The sequence below is a fragment of the Meleagris gallopavo genome, chromosome 1, assembly GCF_905368555.1.
Source record: "Meleagris gallopavo chromosome 1, MGAL_WU_HG_1.1, whole genome shotgun sequence".
Taxonomy (NCBI): Eukaryota; Metazoa; Chordata; class Aves; order Galliformes; family Phasianidae; genus Meleagris; species Meleagris gallopavo.
The window spans coordinates 190,805,871-190,822,607 of NC_139404.1; the positions used below are offsets into that span (position 1 = coordinate 190,805,871).

Here is a 16,737-nt window from a genome sequence, read left to right on the forward strand (position 1 = left end):
AATGAAGAGACTGGCAATGAGTGAGTAAAAATAACCCACTAATTTTAGCCAATAGACAGTAAGAACTGTAAAACTGCCATTTCTCTGTGCCACTCTTTGTCACTAATACAAAGAATAACACATGTTTCCATAGTAGGGATTGTTTTCTAATGAAGAGAATGTGCTTTGGAACCTACTGCTCTATGAATGCATGTGGTGTTTTCTCCTAACCCTAAATGAAAAGGAATTGTGCCGGCTGGAAAGATGTGAAAGGATTCATGGATATGCCAATTCATAATCTCATGGTTTTCAAAGTGATGAGAGTAGAAGAAAGGCTAAGATACTATTACAGCAAATCACTTGTACCTTAGAAAACGTCACCTCTCTCAGCCACACTGGTCCACATTATTGTCAGAAAGACTCTCTTAAAACCAAAGTCAGAAAGACTTTGGCCTCCTCAGGCTTTGCATCAAGTATTGCTATTCTGTAAGACAGCTTACCACAATCTCCAGGGGAGGCATGGTGACAGTAGGCAAGACGTAGACAGAATCTGTTGGGAAATCCCCTTTCTGCTTGGTTCGTTCATTGAATCCATTTGCCCACCCTGAATTCATCACATGTTCTCCTGTGTCTTGATCAAGAACTATGAGATCTCCTTTGAGGAAGCTGAGGAACCCAGATTCTTCTCCCACTACAAGAAAAACAACCATTAGTTTGTATGATTTTTTTTTTCCAAGTATTTTTGGAGTAATTAATATGCCTATGCATTTACTTACCTTCTTTACTTTTACTTACCAGGGTTTGGGTTGTCTTGAAGAGTGACCACATACTTGGATCTTTTTCTTAATCCCTCAAGGAATGTCACTACCAGGTCCCGGATATCCTCTGCATTGTTGGAGGTGAAAGTGTATTCATCTGCTTTAATGGTGGCCAAGGTGAAACTCTGCCCTTGCAGCTTTCCTCCTCTGGGATATGTTTTTATAGGAGATATAAACAGGAAATATAATGGTATCAAAAGTCAAAGTCAAGAAAAAGACTGTTTTAGGGGTAGAACATTAGCTAAGTTTACCTGCTGCTTGACACAGCTGTGATCTCTGGAAAAGAGAGCTCCAAGAGAACCTGCTCCTGTTCATCCACAAAGTACACCCCTGTCCAATTGACAGCCACAATCACATCATTTTTAGGTAGGCTTGGCCCTAGATTGAAGGCAAGACATACAATCAGTTCTTTAAGGGTACGACATAGAAAATATCTGTGTTTCAAAGAAGGATGCAATAACAAAAATCAGTTATTTATAATAATGGAAATAATGGCAGACTCATGGCTTGAGCCATTGCTAATGAGGATGCACCAAAAAGCAAAGTATTCAAAACATCACCCGATGACCCATTAGGTCTTGTCTGTGGAGTCCCTAATTCTTCTACCTTTTGCTTTTGACCATCTCACCCATCCCAGCATGTGTTCTATTGACTCACCTGAGAATTTGAAGGCTTCATAAAACCGAGAAAACAGCAAAGGCCACTTGAAACGTGCAAAATCCACCACCTCTTCCTTGACTTTTCTGGGATCTGTTCTCTTCTGAGTATAAATTCCCTACCAACAAAGCAAGCCATAAGCAACACGAAGCACAAACCAACTTATATCTCAGAAAGAGAGCAAAAAATACAATTCCATGAAACTCATTCAGTCCATGACATCTGAAGATCTTGGAACCAATATTTAAATCTTGATGATGCTAAGGCCCAAAGTCCTACAGGAACAATGGAGAAGCTGGAGAAATTCCTAGCAAAATTCTAGTTCCCCCTTCAGAAATAATTAGACTCGGAAAAGTCTGGGCAAGCATCCAGAGTGACAAAGCTGGGTGTGATCATCTCAACTGGCTTTGGGTTTCTCTAACATAAATGTCTGCCTATTAGCTTGACAGTCCTTTAGCTGGAAGTAGATATTTGACAGCCCTTAAGCACAAGCATCCAGCTTCATTTAGGACATCTTTCGAAACCTGAGACTTTTATATGTAGCTGAGAGGCTGGTGGAGGGCCTAAGATTCCTGGAGCAGGAATATCCCAAGCATCTCTGTTCAGGCAACAGAACTGAGCCCCTGGGTTTCCACTGAGAGTGACAGGAAGTGAGACTTAACACAGATGGAGATGCTTGCATTTAGATATCTTAATCTGAGGTGGAATCCTGTCTTTAAATAAATGCCAGTCCTCGTGCCAGCAAGTCAGGGAGGTTACGCAGCACCTGGTACAACAACATCCTGGTTTTGATTGGGGTCAGAAACTGCCACTGTAATAGAATCAATAATGCCACAGACTCATGTGCCAGAAATGAAACACCAGAAAAGGCAGAGTGCATCTCTGCAGGTTGTCTTCTTGCATCAAAAGCAGTGGTAAAGTTATTAGACATGATTAGTGCAAAGCACGTCCTTTGCCTTTGCTTTAATTTCAGTTGCAGCCAAGATTTGAGCTGTAGTGTCTGGCATATTTAAAAGGCACATGAAGCTACTGAAACATATCTTGGCCATTACCAGATGATTTATCATCTTACCTTTTTATGTGCAGCTATAATGAGCTGAGCCCATTTCTCCACTGTTTTTGATGCAGTGATCTCTCTGTCTGGGATGTAGGATGGAATTAGATTTAGCAGCCTTTCCAGTACCATTTCTGACCCATAGTCCACATAATACTGCTGGGAAGCCAGTTCTGCCAGGTCTTCTTCCTGTGAAATCCACACATGATAAAAGAGCCAATGTTAATGCAATAAAGATGGGAAAAGATGCTTTAGTTCCTATAGTGCCTGGTCTTTACTAGTTCAAAGGAGAGCAATTAGGTGCTAAGAAAGAAGAATATCTTCAGTTTGACACCTGGATAATTTTAAACAGAAGCAAGACAAAATGCACTGGACATTTTCAGAGATTTTAATGTCTTTTGAGAAGCTCACTTCAGTGACACTGGAACAGTAACTGCTCAGGGACATGATTAAGCAGAGAGTTGTTAGGGTAGAATGGCTAAGTTGCGGTTGGACTTGATGATCTTTAAGGTCTTTTCCAACCTGAGCAATTTTATGAATTTTGTATGCTCACAGAGACTCTAGAGACATGGGTTTCTGCTTCCAACATCCCTTCAGCGCTGGGTTTGTACTGCATAGCACAGCTGTATGTAATTGTCTGTCTTTTGCCTAAAGCTTAGCAGAATTCACCAAACAGAGATCTGACCTGGTGGACTGGTTACAGCATTCCTGTAGCCCTTCAAACTGGGGGTGATAGATGAGGTGACATTCACTCTCTGATCCAAAAATCCACAGGGAATGGTACTCACACAGCCCATAGGAGAATCTGATCCTTTTCCAGCCAAAAGGATCTGATTCCTGTAGCTTCTGTTTCCTAAGTGCATACCCTAATAACCTAGCAGGTACCCAGGGAGGAAGATTTCTTACTCCATTTAGGGACGTATGTTGATCAGACCAGTAACTGTTGAGGAGGACACTTGCCTTGTCACACCGGTACTCCCCAAACTTCACCCCTCGGACAATCTGTTGGTAAATGAGATTGGTGGCCACATTGTCCTCACTTGGGTTGTGCCAAGGAGTGAAGATCTCCTTCCTGAAGAAGAGCCGCCACGGTGCGTTGCGCTCCTGTGCTCCTTGCTCCTTGGCATACTGCTCACACTGGGACACAGCATCCATCACATGGTCATTGCCACTCCCCAGGGAAGAAACCTAAGCAACGTGGAGGGAAAAGGTGAAATTCATCTGACATCTCTAGGTAGAGATGTCTATGTGCGAAGAACCTCCGGAGGATTTCTGGAGGGATTTTGCAGGTTTATGGTCCAGTCTCCTGCTTGGAGCACGTCCATCTTGGATCAGGTTGCTCCATGCCCTCTGTTTTGAATATGTTCAAGAAGGGAGATTTCATAGTCTCTCTGCAAAAACTACTCCAGCGTAAGCCTTCTCATTCTGTAAAAATCATACATGCATATATACATTTTTCTTTCTGATCTTTTGACTGGCCATGTCTTCCTTCCCCCCTGGAAGATATGTGACAGCAAGGAGAATCTCCCTTTTCTTGTATAGGGCTAGTCAAAAGCATTAATTATAACTTACCTTGTCAAAAAGTGCGATGTAAAGTGAAAAGCCAAATCGGTCCTTCAGGCTGATTTTGTCAGCCAATGAATTACAGAGCTCTTTAGCAGTGGTTGCAGAATCTGTCAGCAGTGTTTTTGTTGTCCCATCCATAAATGTGACAGGCAGCATGATTGGTTTCTTGGACTTGGTTGCCTAATGGATTAAAGTCAGACTTTATGATGGCATTCAAATTCTAGGTTATTTACCTATGTACTCTTCCCCCCAGCAATGGTAGCTGTTTTTTTAATCCCTAATTCCACTAATTGGCTATATTTCAATGCTACCATAGCATTCTCAACTGGATAATGTATGGTCAGTCACTGGAAACACTGAAAAAACTGTTTCTTGTATACAATACATTCAATCATTGAAGTATTTAAATCCAACCAGGCTCAGGAATGCTCCTAGGCACTAAAACACAACCATCTGTGCTAGTAAATCAGCACAGAAAATGAGCAAATATTGCATAAACTGGGCTTATTCCGACTACAGCTGCTCCTGAAGAAGCTTGGGCAGCTGTGATGTTCCAAGGACATTCTCAGTAGGCAGTTTGCCTGCAGCCACTTTCAGCTGGAAGAATTCCTAGCATACATGGGGGTTTGTTGGCATCGATGTCTAAGAGCATTCTCAAATGCATTTAATTTAAAAATACTGATGTAGGCAAAGGCTATGATCTTCAGTATGCCTTGGAGCAAGGCCAGGATGCAAGAGGAATGTAATATATTGTAAACACCTGAAAATTCTTGAGAGAAATAGGCATTTTGTCATGATGCTTTCTGCTCTGCCAGAGCTGTGGTTCCCATGACAGTGAAAGCATCCAACCCTGAGCCCCAGTAGCCTTTGGAGGGTATGGAGGGGCTCATACCTGCAGTTCCAGCCAGCTTGGTGGCTGTGTCCTTGTCCCATTGGCAAACGTCCGCCGCAGCCTCTCTTCACAGTAGGGAGCATAACCAGGAGGGCCTCCATTGATAAAGTTCCTTAAGTACTGTTTGCAGCAGGGAACACATTGTTTAGACCATTATACTATTGAATATAGGACAAAATGATGGGAGTGAATGAAAAAGACCTATAAATAATGATCATGGAAAACTGTAAGCAAGCATCACTCAAAACACTTAGCTGATAATAGAAAACATATTTCACAATTATGTTAAACAGGTGTTTCCTTAGTTGGATTTTAAACTGTATTTTATTGGACCCTAAGCCAAAATTTGAAGTACTTCACCATATGTTAAAAATACTTTGCTTAGAAAATGAAATCCAATGACTTCTGCAGTTTGAGAGATACACTTAAAAGCATTACATAAATGTCTTGGCTAAACTTATAGCTAAGACTAAGAGCTCTGTAAATCAAAGAAAAGTGCAAAGGACTGGGGTGCTGTGTCTTGAACCATGCTTAGCATAAGAGATGATGAAGGTTTCTAATAGGATCCAAAGCATGACCTTCATATTTGGGAACAGAAAACATATTTAAGATTGCATCGTTATCACCTAAATCCATCTCAAAGCGTTCAATCCTTACTGACATATTCCAGGGTTGTGGAACAGCCTCCAGGCATAATTCTTTCTTGAAATTCTGTATCTTCTTTTTCTCATAATGTTGCTGTTATTAAAGTTAGGCCCCAAATGAAGGTTTCAGGAAAAAATTAATTAGGAATTTGATATCACATTCACTGTACACTCCCATTGCATAACAGAGTATACAGAAGAAATGCTGAGAGATATTTACCCTTATTTGCTTCTTCTTCTGTTTAAATGATGAATAATTACTGCTAAATGAGTTATGAGGTTATGAGTATGATAGTAACATCCGGTGCTGACATGGCATTTATTTCCCAGTCCAGAACAGGCTGGACTAAGTGGTCTGGGTTGGTGCAGCTTCACAATGAAGCATTCACTGAATTCCATCAAACTTTGACTATCCCTTCGCTTTTCACAAAACAAAAAAAGTGAGTCTGCATGGGAAAGGATGCTGCTGGGGGCAGAACCAACATTTAAGTGGGAGAATGTATTATCTTCAAACATAATGTTTTAAACCTGTGTCTATGATGTCCCTATGGATTACTACAGACACTTCAGAGGAGCGCCAGGACATGGGCCAAGTTATTGCAAGACTGGAGCTTAGAAATATAACCAGAGTGTGTGCAGCTGCAAGAGGTGTCCACATTCACACCCAAGGAGCCACAGTCACCAGAGCTGCTATGGGGACAGAAAACGTTTGGGGAGAGATTCAGAGCAGGATTCTCATTCACGGTCTCAGAATCATCCTCTAGAGGAGTCTCTCTCTTTCCATGTACTATTAAGAGGAGACAAGTATCTGAAATTAGTTGGTATGAACACTCTCTTTTGTCTCCAGCAGTCCAAGGAGCAAAAGGGCTGCCCAAGATGAACAAACGCAGAATGTTTTTGGGAATACTGACACACACTTCAGCATATGCCAGGACTTTGGGTAGAGGTAGAATCACAGAGTCAGTAAGGTTGAAAGAGATCTCTATGATCATCTAGTCCAACCATTAACCACCAGGCAGGCTAAACCACAGAGTCATAGAAGAGTCATAGCATCACAAAGTTGGAAAGGACCTACAAGATCTAGTCCAATCGTCCTCCTATCACCATTACTACCTACTAAGCCACTAAACCATGTCTTGTAGCATGTCTCCAAGTGTCACATCTCCATGTTTCTTGGACACCTCCAGGGACAGTGACTCCACCACCTCCCTGGGCAGTCTGTTCCGAGACTTCAGAGTTATAAATTAATTATTTCTGTGAAGTGCTTCACTCACATAAATAATCTTTCATTAATAAAAATTTAAATTCACACAGTCCCCTGTTATATACTTTTTCAGATCACATTACCAGGTATAATTTAATTTTCTGCCACTTTGCCAGTGATTTATCTGCATTATTATATTTCTTCCTGACAGTGCCTGGAGATGAAAAAGGGTTTTCTATTCTTGGTTTCACTTCTGATAGAACCTGATCTGATATCTATGCGTATTAATGTAACACCTTCATTTCCAGTGGGTCTGGGAGCAGTTCTAGGTTCCAACATTCAAAAATCTGGAGGGTGAAAGGAAGCCTTGTCATGTCGTGTCAAAGCAAAGACAAAGTACTGAGTCCTTTGCCCTGAGTCAGTCAAACTCTAAATCATGGGATTAACCCATGGGGTTAACTCCCGAAGATACATTATGTAGAATCATAGAATCATCTAGATTAGAAAAGGCCCACTAGATCATCAGGTTCAATCATCACCTAACACTTCCAAGTCCACCACTAACCCATGTCCCTTGGTGCTACATCCACACATCTCTTCAATACCTCCAGGGGTGGGCACTCCACCACTTCCCTGTGCTGTCTATTTCAGTGATAGATCATCCTTTCCATGAATAGATTAGATTTATAATTTGCTATGTAACACTGTTCCTTGTCAAACTAGAAGACTTGCCTTAGGTAACTGGCAAAGACACCAGATGCTTGACTAAATGCATAGATCTTTGGACGTGAGAAATGGGATATATGTGGGCCTTTCTGGGTGTGCAAATTCCACATGTGACCTCTGATAATTCATTTTCTATGCAGAGGCTACCTAATCACATCTTCATCTGGAGTGTAGGAGGCATCATCTGAATTTGTGATCTACTCTCTCTTTAGAGTCAGTGGAAAGAGAGAGCCAATTTCTCAGGAGTAATTTCTCTGATCCTTGTTAGACACTGAGCTCAAGATCTTGCACATTTTTTTTTCTCGTTAGGAACTTTTGCCTTGTCATTTCTGATAGGGATGAAGACCATGATTCCTTCCACTATCAAATCTCAAGAGAAAAGCTGGTCCCATGGATTGGGAAGAAAATGTGTCAGCAGACGGTATCTGAGATAAATTTCATCTACAATTTACCTTTACAAACTTCTCAGAAGGAGCAAAACACCCTACACAGAGGGACATCAGGATCCAGCCCCTGGCGTGGCTGCTTTTGGATGGATTCTGAGTCAGCTGCTTGCAGATTTGACAATAAATTTCATCCCTGCAATAGAAGTGAAAATAAAAATTAGAATTAACAAGGTGGTGCTTTCCAGTGTTAACAGAGTCAAACCCTGTCTGCAGGTTCATTTTGGAATTCCAAGGACGTTCATATAATAGTCCTAATGATGGTCACTCTGGACTTCATGGTCTATCAAATGCTTTCCTTCTCCAGTTCTCAACTGGGTTTTCCCTGTGCTTTGGCAGAAATTTTCCATTGCTGACAGAAAAGAGAAATAAAAGGGAGTCTCAAGGTTCAGGTCTCTGAATGCATTTTCTGGAAAATGGAGTCTTAGAGAGATGGAGTCTTACAAAGGTTTCCCCTTGATACCAAGTGAGCCTCCTAAACTGGGCCATCTACTGGGAGTCCTTATTTGCTGACTGTTACTTTTCAGGCACCTAAATACGAACTGTAGAAATGTTGGGAACTATCTGCTCCAGCAGGGATCTATGTTTGTCCATCTCATGTTTAAGTAGACCCATACTTTGATATACATCCATCATGCATGGATGGATATCTCATCTGGGGAATTAATGTCCAATTTGCCTTTAATTCTCCACATGCAAAATGAGGGATACTGTATTTCCTTATCTACATGCGAAGCAGCAAAAACTAGTTAACCAACCTGTTACACCAAAAAACCCCATGGAAAAGCTCATGAGTATGCTATTAGATTGAGTAGATGTACAGAAACATAAAGCTAAGGGTTTCCCAGTGAAGTGGGAGGATAAAATGAAATGGATGGCATTACATCACATACACATATAAATGGGCTAAAACGCAGATACACAGTCATCTCTAATTTGATTGTTTTTTGAATGCTTTACTTAGCAACAGGAATGAGTTTGAGTTTTTCACTTTTTTTTGCCATAAAAAATATTAACACAAAATGAAAGAGGTGTAAAATGGTCAAATGGAAAGCAAAGGGTAGTGAACAGCAAGTGTGAGTGCTAATGAAGCAATCCAGCACCCACCAGCTCTTTCAGAAGCCTTTGAATCCCTCTGCATGGTCTTGTGATCAGGCCTGAAATGAACACTAAGGAACATGACCCAACCCAGCCCAATTGTGCAACACAACCAGAAGGATGAGGGCATGATAAAGCTGCACACACCAGCAAAATCATTTGGACAAGAATAGCTCAGTAAAGAAGGAATTAAAAGAATGGCATATTTATGCCTTTGTCCTGATTTCTAACCTTAATGCTGGCCTGAGGATGCCATTACCAATAATGAAATGGAGCTTCTCCAGGTTGGAGGTGGGCCGGTCTTCAAGCATGCTATTACCTTGGAGTGTTGACTCCCCGTCATGAAGTCTTTTTGTCACCTGCCAATCAGACACATTGCTCTCTTTCAGTACAGCCATTTACTGTGGCCCCCCACCCCCAACCCACATGTGGTGTGCTCCCCCAAGGAGGACTCTTCCACCAGCCAGGAAGGGGCTCAGAAGTTTTTCAGTCTACGCATTGTCAGTGATGGGAGATTGTGAATTGGTTGGCTTTAATTACGTATGGATGAAGATGGAAATGGCTCTGCCTGGTCACACTTCCACCTGCCTAGTTTTTTTCTTTTGTTTTCTACAATGGCACCCTTGCATCCCAACACTAGGCTGGACCCACAGCTGAAAAATAGTCACCAATGATGCTTGGGATAATCCAGCTTATTGCCAAGGAAGGCTGGTCCTTCCAATTTAGTCATATTAAAAAGAAAAACAACTGTTAAAATACTAACAAACGGACCCTCTCTCCATGCTAACAATGCAGATGAAAGCACACAGCATGGTGCTTTTTGGGTTGGCATCCATCCACCTCTCTGCCCACAGTTCTCTACCTCAGCTGGTCAACTCATTCTCTATTTAGAGCCACTAGAGAGAGAATGTGTTCAGAGTCACATTAGGATAAGCTGAACTGGTTCCTACTTCTTTCCTCTGACACTAGAGGGAGGGACGGTGACTATAACAGAGAGAGATTTTCATGCTCTCAAGCAGCTGAGTTGGTGCCTGCTCTGGAAGTGGACAAGACACTATGAAAAAGACTGAATCCATGTGTTTGCCTTGCTCTCATCCCCCTACCAAGAGCCTTATTGCTCTTCACTCTTTCGGGATGATATTTCCAAAAGCTCTCAGCTTTGGATAGCTACGCATAGGAGAATTAGAGAAGAGAGAGGCAGAGGACGGGTGAGCATTTTCGGATGGCCTTCCTCTGCTACCTACTACGCAGAGGAGGGCAGGAAGCTAAAAGCAGGGGTAACATTCAGACCATTACAAATGGTGAGAGGAATCAGTAGCTGGACGGAGGGCTGTGAAAGAGGGGAGGGAAGGTGCTGAATGGATGGAGAACAGGAGCCGAGGGGAGGCCGGCGCGAGGCGCAGAATGACTCAAGGAGACACGGGAAGCCAACCTTTCCCCTTAAACACTCCTTAAATCTTTCAGGCAGAGAGACAGGTAGCGCCAAACCCAGAGGAGGGCTGGTTCTATGTTGTCTAGGGAAAAGCAGAAGAGAGTCAGAGAGGGCTGCAGACAATCCAACGGCACTTGTGCTGCCAGGCGGCCAAGCGTCTCCTCTCACCTCCTCCGTCAGTTTGGATTTCTTCTTGAGTGTTAAGGAGACCAGTTTGTGCCGCACACTGTTCTTCTTGTGCCCGTCAATGTGAGTACTCTGCAAAGCAAGAAACACAGAGTGCAGTGTGGTGAGGGAGAGCCCTGCCAAATACAAGCTGTCTCTGCTTCTCCAAGACTTCTGCAAAGGGCAGAGACTGAGACATTTCAGAAGAAGGTAGGAATAAGAATTCTGGATCCATGTTCCTTCTGCCCCATGATAAACCAGGTTGGGCTCTGAATTTTGCAGATGACCATTGTCTAATCAATGAACCTACCCCAAATTAAAATTACAAACTGGAGATGGATGCAAAAAGACCAAGCCATGTTGAAAAAGTGGCTGACTCCTAGTCCAACTATGCCCCATCACTTGTACTGTATCCTGTTCAGGCTTGTTCCTACTTCACAAATGAGATGAGCAAAATCAGCCTCTGAGAAGTGTGATTTGCATAGCACACTTGTGAGCTGGAAGTCACCTTGTCAGAGATTCAGACAGAAATACTGTTACCCATTATGGTTTCATCATCACTACCTAGCTCTGTGCTCTATCAAATTTCCCAGAAAAATAAAGTTTCTGTGAGACCGAGATGGCATGAACAATAGCTTTACTTTTTAACTCAATTAACCTCCCCAAAACTATACATCTTTGAAATGACTGATTTTACATCAGATCAACACTTTGAGCCCTGCAGCTTTAATGGTTTGAATCCATTATAAAGTGAAGCTGGATTCACAAACTATCAGGCTTAGGGTCAGCTCAAACATCTTTACACTGCTATGCACTCCTCAGAGCATGTATAATAGCAGACGCAAATGCAACTTAAATTTTCTTTCTCTTCTGTACTACTTAACAACTCAGTTGGATAAAGTATGTGTTTTTGTAAATAAACAAGCAAAAAAGTGATAGCTAGGAGGAATGGAAAGTAATTCTTAGTGCATATTTTTACAAAATCCAAATCCAAATCAGATTGTTCTCCTTCTCAGGTGCTGGAGTGAAAGTGCTGAATGAAATCATCATCTATAAAAACAGAAAATCCTAATACCAGGTAATAGCTTACCGTATTGTATAAAACAATTGTCAAAATGAGAGTGCATCAGAACAATGGGCAGTGATTTATCCAGAGCAATGTCTTATTTGGGAGGGGTCCTAAGACAAAGTCCTCCAAATACTTCCCAGAATGTTCTGAGGATGCAATAGGGATTTCTGCAGCCTAATTTCCTGGTAATTCTTCACTTCCTACTCCAAGATTAAGGGCATATTTTTAAATTTTTCTCTGCTGATCCAGCACAAATCAACACAAAATCCCCCAAAAGAGAGACCAGTGACTCAAGACACTGCATTCCTCCCATGTATCTCTGCCATTTGGGGAAGAAGAGAGAGATGAAAGCCCCATGAGAAATATCAGGGTGTTTCCCTGACAGTACTGCTGGAGGCATTCGGTTATCTTTGTAAAGAAGTGATAAAAACAACACCTGACGCAGACAGTTCTCCCTTTGTAGCATAACTGCAGATAAAATTGACAAACTAATTTCTTCCCAACATATTTTGATATGAAAATACCATCTCTTTGACAGACAGTTACCTCAATTAGAAAGCAATTACCTCTCCTTCTCCCTGCAGAGCCTGCAGTTCTTTCTTATAAGTCTTCTTCCCAAGAGTTTCATAGATTTTCGTCATCACTGGTATCTTCTCACCACCATCACTCATGGCTGTATGATATTTTGGCTCAGGGAGGTCTCCCATGAAACGGAGGATAGTGATCCACACAGCAAGTGCTGCCTGTTGAAATAAAGTTTAGCTCCATCAGATTGCAGTAGGGCAATGCAGGTGGTAGTCAAACCACGTCCTTAGTGGAGCCAGACGTTGGACTGGATAATCCTTGTGGGTGCCTTCCAGCTTGGGATATCTTATGATTCTATGAATCCATCGGGACCACGACGATAGTCTCCTTTCCTAGCTGTGTGACACACAACTAATTTGCTCACAGCATGAATCTCATCTGAATGAAAAAAGTTGGGTATGCTGGTGGCCAGGATCACAAATTCAGGATCTGTTTTCTTGCCATCACGAATATGTTTGCATATCCAACGAGGGATTTGCGTCTTGGCTAGGAGATGTCATATTCAGATGTAATCACAGAATCATTAATGCTGGAAAAGACTTCTAAATCATCTAGTCCAACTGTCAACCAATCCCCACCACGCCCATCAGTGCAACATCTGCCCTTTCCTTGAGCAGCTCCAGGGACAATGACTCCACCACCTCTCTGTTGGTGGTCTGTTCTAATGCTTGACCATTCTTTCTGAGAAGAAATTTTTCCTAATATCCAACCTCCCCCTTGGAGCAACTTACAATAATAACCTCTTGTCTAAAGACATAAACAGCGACTGAGAACTTCTAACCCTCTGTAGAGGAGAAGAAGAATCATAGAGAAGCCAAAGTTCATGGCCTTTGTAATGTTCATTACAATTTTGCCTTGTACTGTTGGTTATAGGGCAAGCCTTTCTCCTCTGCTAGCTCTGCACTGGTGCACATGTCAAGGTAAGAAACAACATTTGCATCTGCCAAATATCAGCTTTGCAAATGGTACCAGCACAACAATTTGCATCTTCCATGACCTAAGCCCAGAAGACTGTCTTAAATATCAAGGTATAGAGATAAACTCACCACTGTGTTCCTCTAATGTTTGTTGTCTTAGTCTCAGAGCATGCCCGGATAAGGGCTGTGCTTCCCCCTGAACCATGAACACACACCAGTGTATACCAAAGGCAAACTGGTGCCCTTCAGGTGAAAGGCTCCCCAGGCTTGCTCCAACCCACCCTGCTCCAGGGTTTTCCTCCCCTGCCTCACCAACTGGTCTCCTTCATCTTCGTGGTACAAGAGAGGCTGCTTGAGAGGTCGGCGAATGTAGGTGTGTGTTGTTGTGCCCTGGAAATACGTGGCGGCAAACTTGGCAAATTTGTACTCTGAGAGATCTTCCTCCTCTTCCTCAGGGAGAGGCAATGCAGCATCAAGGTCCTCTTCTTCCAGCTCCTTCTGAGCTCGCTCGAGATCCTGGTGGGGAAGTGGTTGTCAGGTGGTCAGCATGTTTTTGGATGCTGAACTGTACTTCCCCCTTGGGCCTGACTTCACTGACTAACTGATTTCCATCAAGAAAAGCCAACTGGAGGGAAAACCATGAAATGTAACTCCGGGGCCCAAGCAAATCCTCAGTCCAGAAGGACATGCCTTTGCTCAGTAATGTCCCCAGAGCACTTGGAGAAGCATTAAGTGTGGCAATGGCTGTCCAAGTGCCAAATGACTTGAGCAGTAATGAAAAAAATCACAAAGGCCACAGATCCTCACTGATCTTACAGCAATTCTGCTCCCTTCCATGTAGCAGCCCCATAGAAAACCTGCAACAGCATGTCTGTCCCAGCCACAGCATAGCAAACCTGTGGGGCCATGCAGAAGGAAGGAAGTCTTGAAGGAATACCCCCTTTAATATTGCCCCTTTCTACCCTAATAAATTCATGTGTTGCTAAAGCCTTTTATGTCACAGTTAAACCTGTGTGCATCTGTAGTACCTCGAAGCCATTGGGTGCCTGCCCCTCCTGACCAGGCAGGGAGGAGGTTGTCCCTAGGAATCCAAACATTTTGTCCACCATTTCTGAGTCATTCACTGGCTCATTGCGTGCTCTCTCCATTTTTTCCAAAAGCTCTTTCTTCCGACGTGCTTCCTCCTTTTCCTTTACTTCTCTCTCTGCATCTTCGCGGGCCAGCTGGGCAAGGCGTACCTGGAAGAGAAAACATACAGTGACTGAACTGCTGACTCCAGAGAGCTGGTACTGAATTACATGGAGACCAGCTTTAGTAATGTGGGGCCATCAGCGCTCAGGACACTATCCCAGCCATGTGAGTTGGAGCTAAACAGTAGCATGTTTATATAGTATCTCAGCTCCCTAACTGTAGAAGGACAAAGCAATAATATATTCTCTTCTATAGTGCCTTTTTAGAAGGTCTGATACCTTCACTGAGACTCTTACTGGTATTTTTATATTTTATACATCTGTGCATGTGCACACTTGCACATATATACATTATCTACACAATTCCACCTTCAGCCTTCATACAACACTAAAAGGAAGCAAATAACAACCGTAATCTCTGACATTCCTTTGCAGCAGATCAGAAATTCTGGAGCAGCCTAAGTCTAGATAGAGCACAGAGGGCTTTAGTGAATTAGATACAAATAACTCAAGCAGGGCAGAAATCCCTTAGATATTTTTGGCATTCCCCCTCAACGGAGCAGAAGCAGGCCCTTGAAAATAGTGAGAGAGCCCCAGAAAGAGCAATCCTGGCATACTTGATGTTTCTTTTCTGCTTCCTCTTTGGCTTTCTTGGCACTCATCTCCTTTCGGAGCCGTTCCTCCTCCGCCAGCCGAAGTTTCTCTGCTTCCAGGCGCCGATGATACTGAGGAATAAACACAGGAGCCCTTCTCAAGAGACGTTTCCTACTTTTTAGGATTCTTTGGTGCCCTTTAAACCATTTGTCCCCCCTCTCCCCACTTTCATTTCCCACTACCATCCTCTCCACAATACGTACCTCTCCTCGGAGGCGCCTGTACAGCCTCCGCGCTATCATGCCCCGCGCGTAGGCCTGCACGGTGAGGACGGCCCAGAGGCGGTGACGGAAAGCCCTACGGACCAGGTAGCCCCTGCAGCGGGCCTGAAACTCGATGATGCGCCGGCGGGCCATGTGGTACTGCTTGTGGAGTTTGCGGGATCGGTAGAGGGCCTGCAGTCTCAGGAAGCCAATACGCATCTGCAAAAGGGAGAACCATGAAACCAATCCACCGCAGCTCACCCTAAGCAGATTTGCTTTGCTAATCTCCTTCTTAAATAAGAGTGACCGAAATCAGATCTCACCAAGACAAGCCCTCTGGGAGGGAGGTTCTCCAAGAGGGTGGAGAAATGAAGCCCTCTGGCTGCTGGATTAATTAAAGCTCAAGGAGGATGAAGGGAGTTTCTTGCCCACTGAGACCTGTAGTTTCTGTCTTTGAGAGTTTTCAAAAGGTCTGGCTCCTGATATCAACCTTGAACCTGCTCCCATGGAGTTCCAGCATCTCTCACTAGCACTGCTAGCACTTCATCTAGCAGTTGGCAACTCTGCTCAAGGCAGGGGGGTTGGAGCCAGACGATCTTTGAGGTCTGTTCCAAAACAAGCTATTCTATGATTCTATGACTTCCCTGCTAATCACTGCTCCTGCAGATCTCTTTCCATGAATTGGCTTTGTGGAAGCAGGCAGCACCTTGATCAGAAATGGCAATTTCTATCCTATTGCAGCCTCACAGGATGATACTGAACCCTTTAGACTACAGCACACTTCTGAGACGACTCACTTTGGGATCAGAACTAGCTAGGACAAGGAGAGATGAAGGCCATGGATTAGGCTGAAGAGAGCCCAGGAGAAAGCTCTGTTTGCAAACATGATCACATATGGGGATGGAGTCTGTTTTTCAGAGTTTTCAATCATTCGATCTATTTGATACAATGGAAATCTAATCTATGAGCAAAAGGGACATGGAGGTGATAAGGAGCTGTCTTTAATGAGAAGGCAAAACAGCAAGGACACAATTCCTTTCATCCCAACAACCCAAACCTGGTGGGGCAAATTGAGCCAGAAAACTCTAATTTAAGTCTCAGCTAAAACAGGTAGGAAGGCAGAAGTGTGAGGAAGCATCCATATACTTACAGCACCGTAGTTCTTCCTGCAGTTATGTCCACGCCAGTATCTCTGAATCATCAGGACTGAATTTCTCACTTTCAGGAAATTGGACCTGTAAAGGCATTTCAGACATGCGTGTTTGCAGTTCGGCCATGATTTATTATCTCCTGGGCCTCATTCTTTAGAGACTTGAAATTGAATATCTGGGTGGAGCAAACTCTGCATTTTTTGCCTGAAAATTTCCCCTTCCCCAGCTTTCTTTGCCTTTACAAGAAGGTCTGTATGGTCTCTCTCTGGTGGGTCTCCATATGCTGATCC

At 43.2% G+C, this 16,737-nt stretch overlaps 1 protein-coding gene across 1 annotated transcript in view; it reads right to left on the reverse strand.

Moving 5' to 3' along the window:
• MYO7A (myosin VIIA) overlaps nt 1–16,737 on the reverse strand; it is a 97,389-nt gene that overhangs the window by 12,177 nt on the left and 68,475 nt on the right. The window contains exons 20-36 of the mRNA XM_019612314.3: nt 16,447–16,531; nt 15,297–15,515; nt 15,057–15,164; nt 14,278–14,487; nt 13,562–13,765; nt 12,314–12,490; nt 10,682–10,771; nt 9,313–9,440; nt 7,993–8,119; nt 4,967–5,086; nt 4,081–4,254; nt 3,469–3,696; nt 2,527–2,697; nt 1,455–1,572; nt 1,049–1,175; nt 775–944; nt 480–670 (exon numbers count right to left, since the gene is read on the reverse strand). Coding sequence (XP_019467859.2) covers nt 480–670; nt 775–944; nt 1,049–1,175; nt 1,455–1,572; nt 2,527–2,697; nt 3,469–3,696; nt 4,081–4,254; nt 4,967–5,086; nt 7,993–8,119; nt 9,313–9,440; nt 10,682–10,771; nt 12,314–12,490; nt 13,562–13,765; nt 14,278–14,487; nt 15,057–15,164; nt 15,297–15,515; nt 16,447–16,531 — 2,647 coding nt within the window. The remainder of the gene's footprint in view (nt 1–479; nt 671–774; nt 945–1,048; nt 1,176–1,454; nt 1,573–2,526; nt 2,698–3,468; nt 3,697–4,080; nt 4,255–4,966; nt 5,087–7,992; nt 8,120–9,312; nt 9,441–10,681; nt 10,772–12,313; nt 12,491–13,561; nt 13,766–14,277; nt 14,488–15,056; nt 15,165–15,296; nt 15,516–16,446; nt 16,532–16,737) is intronic.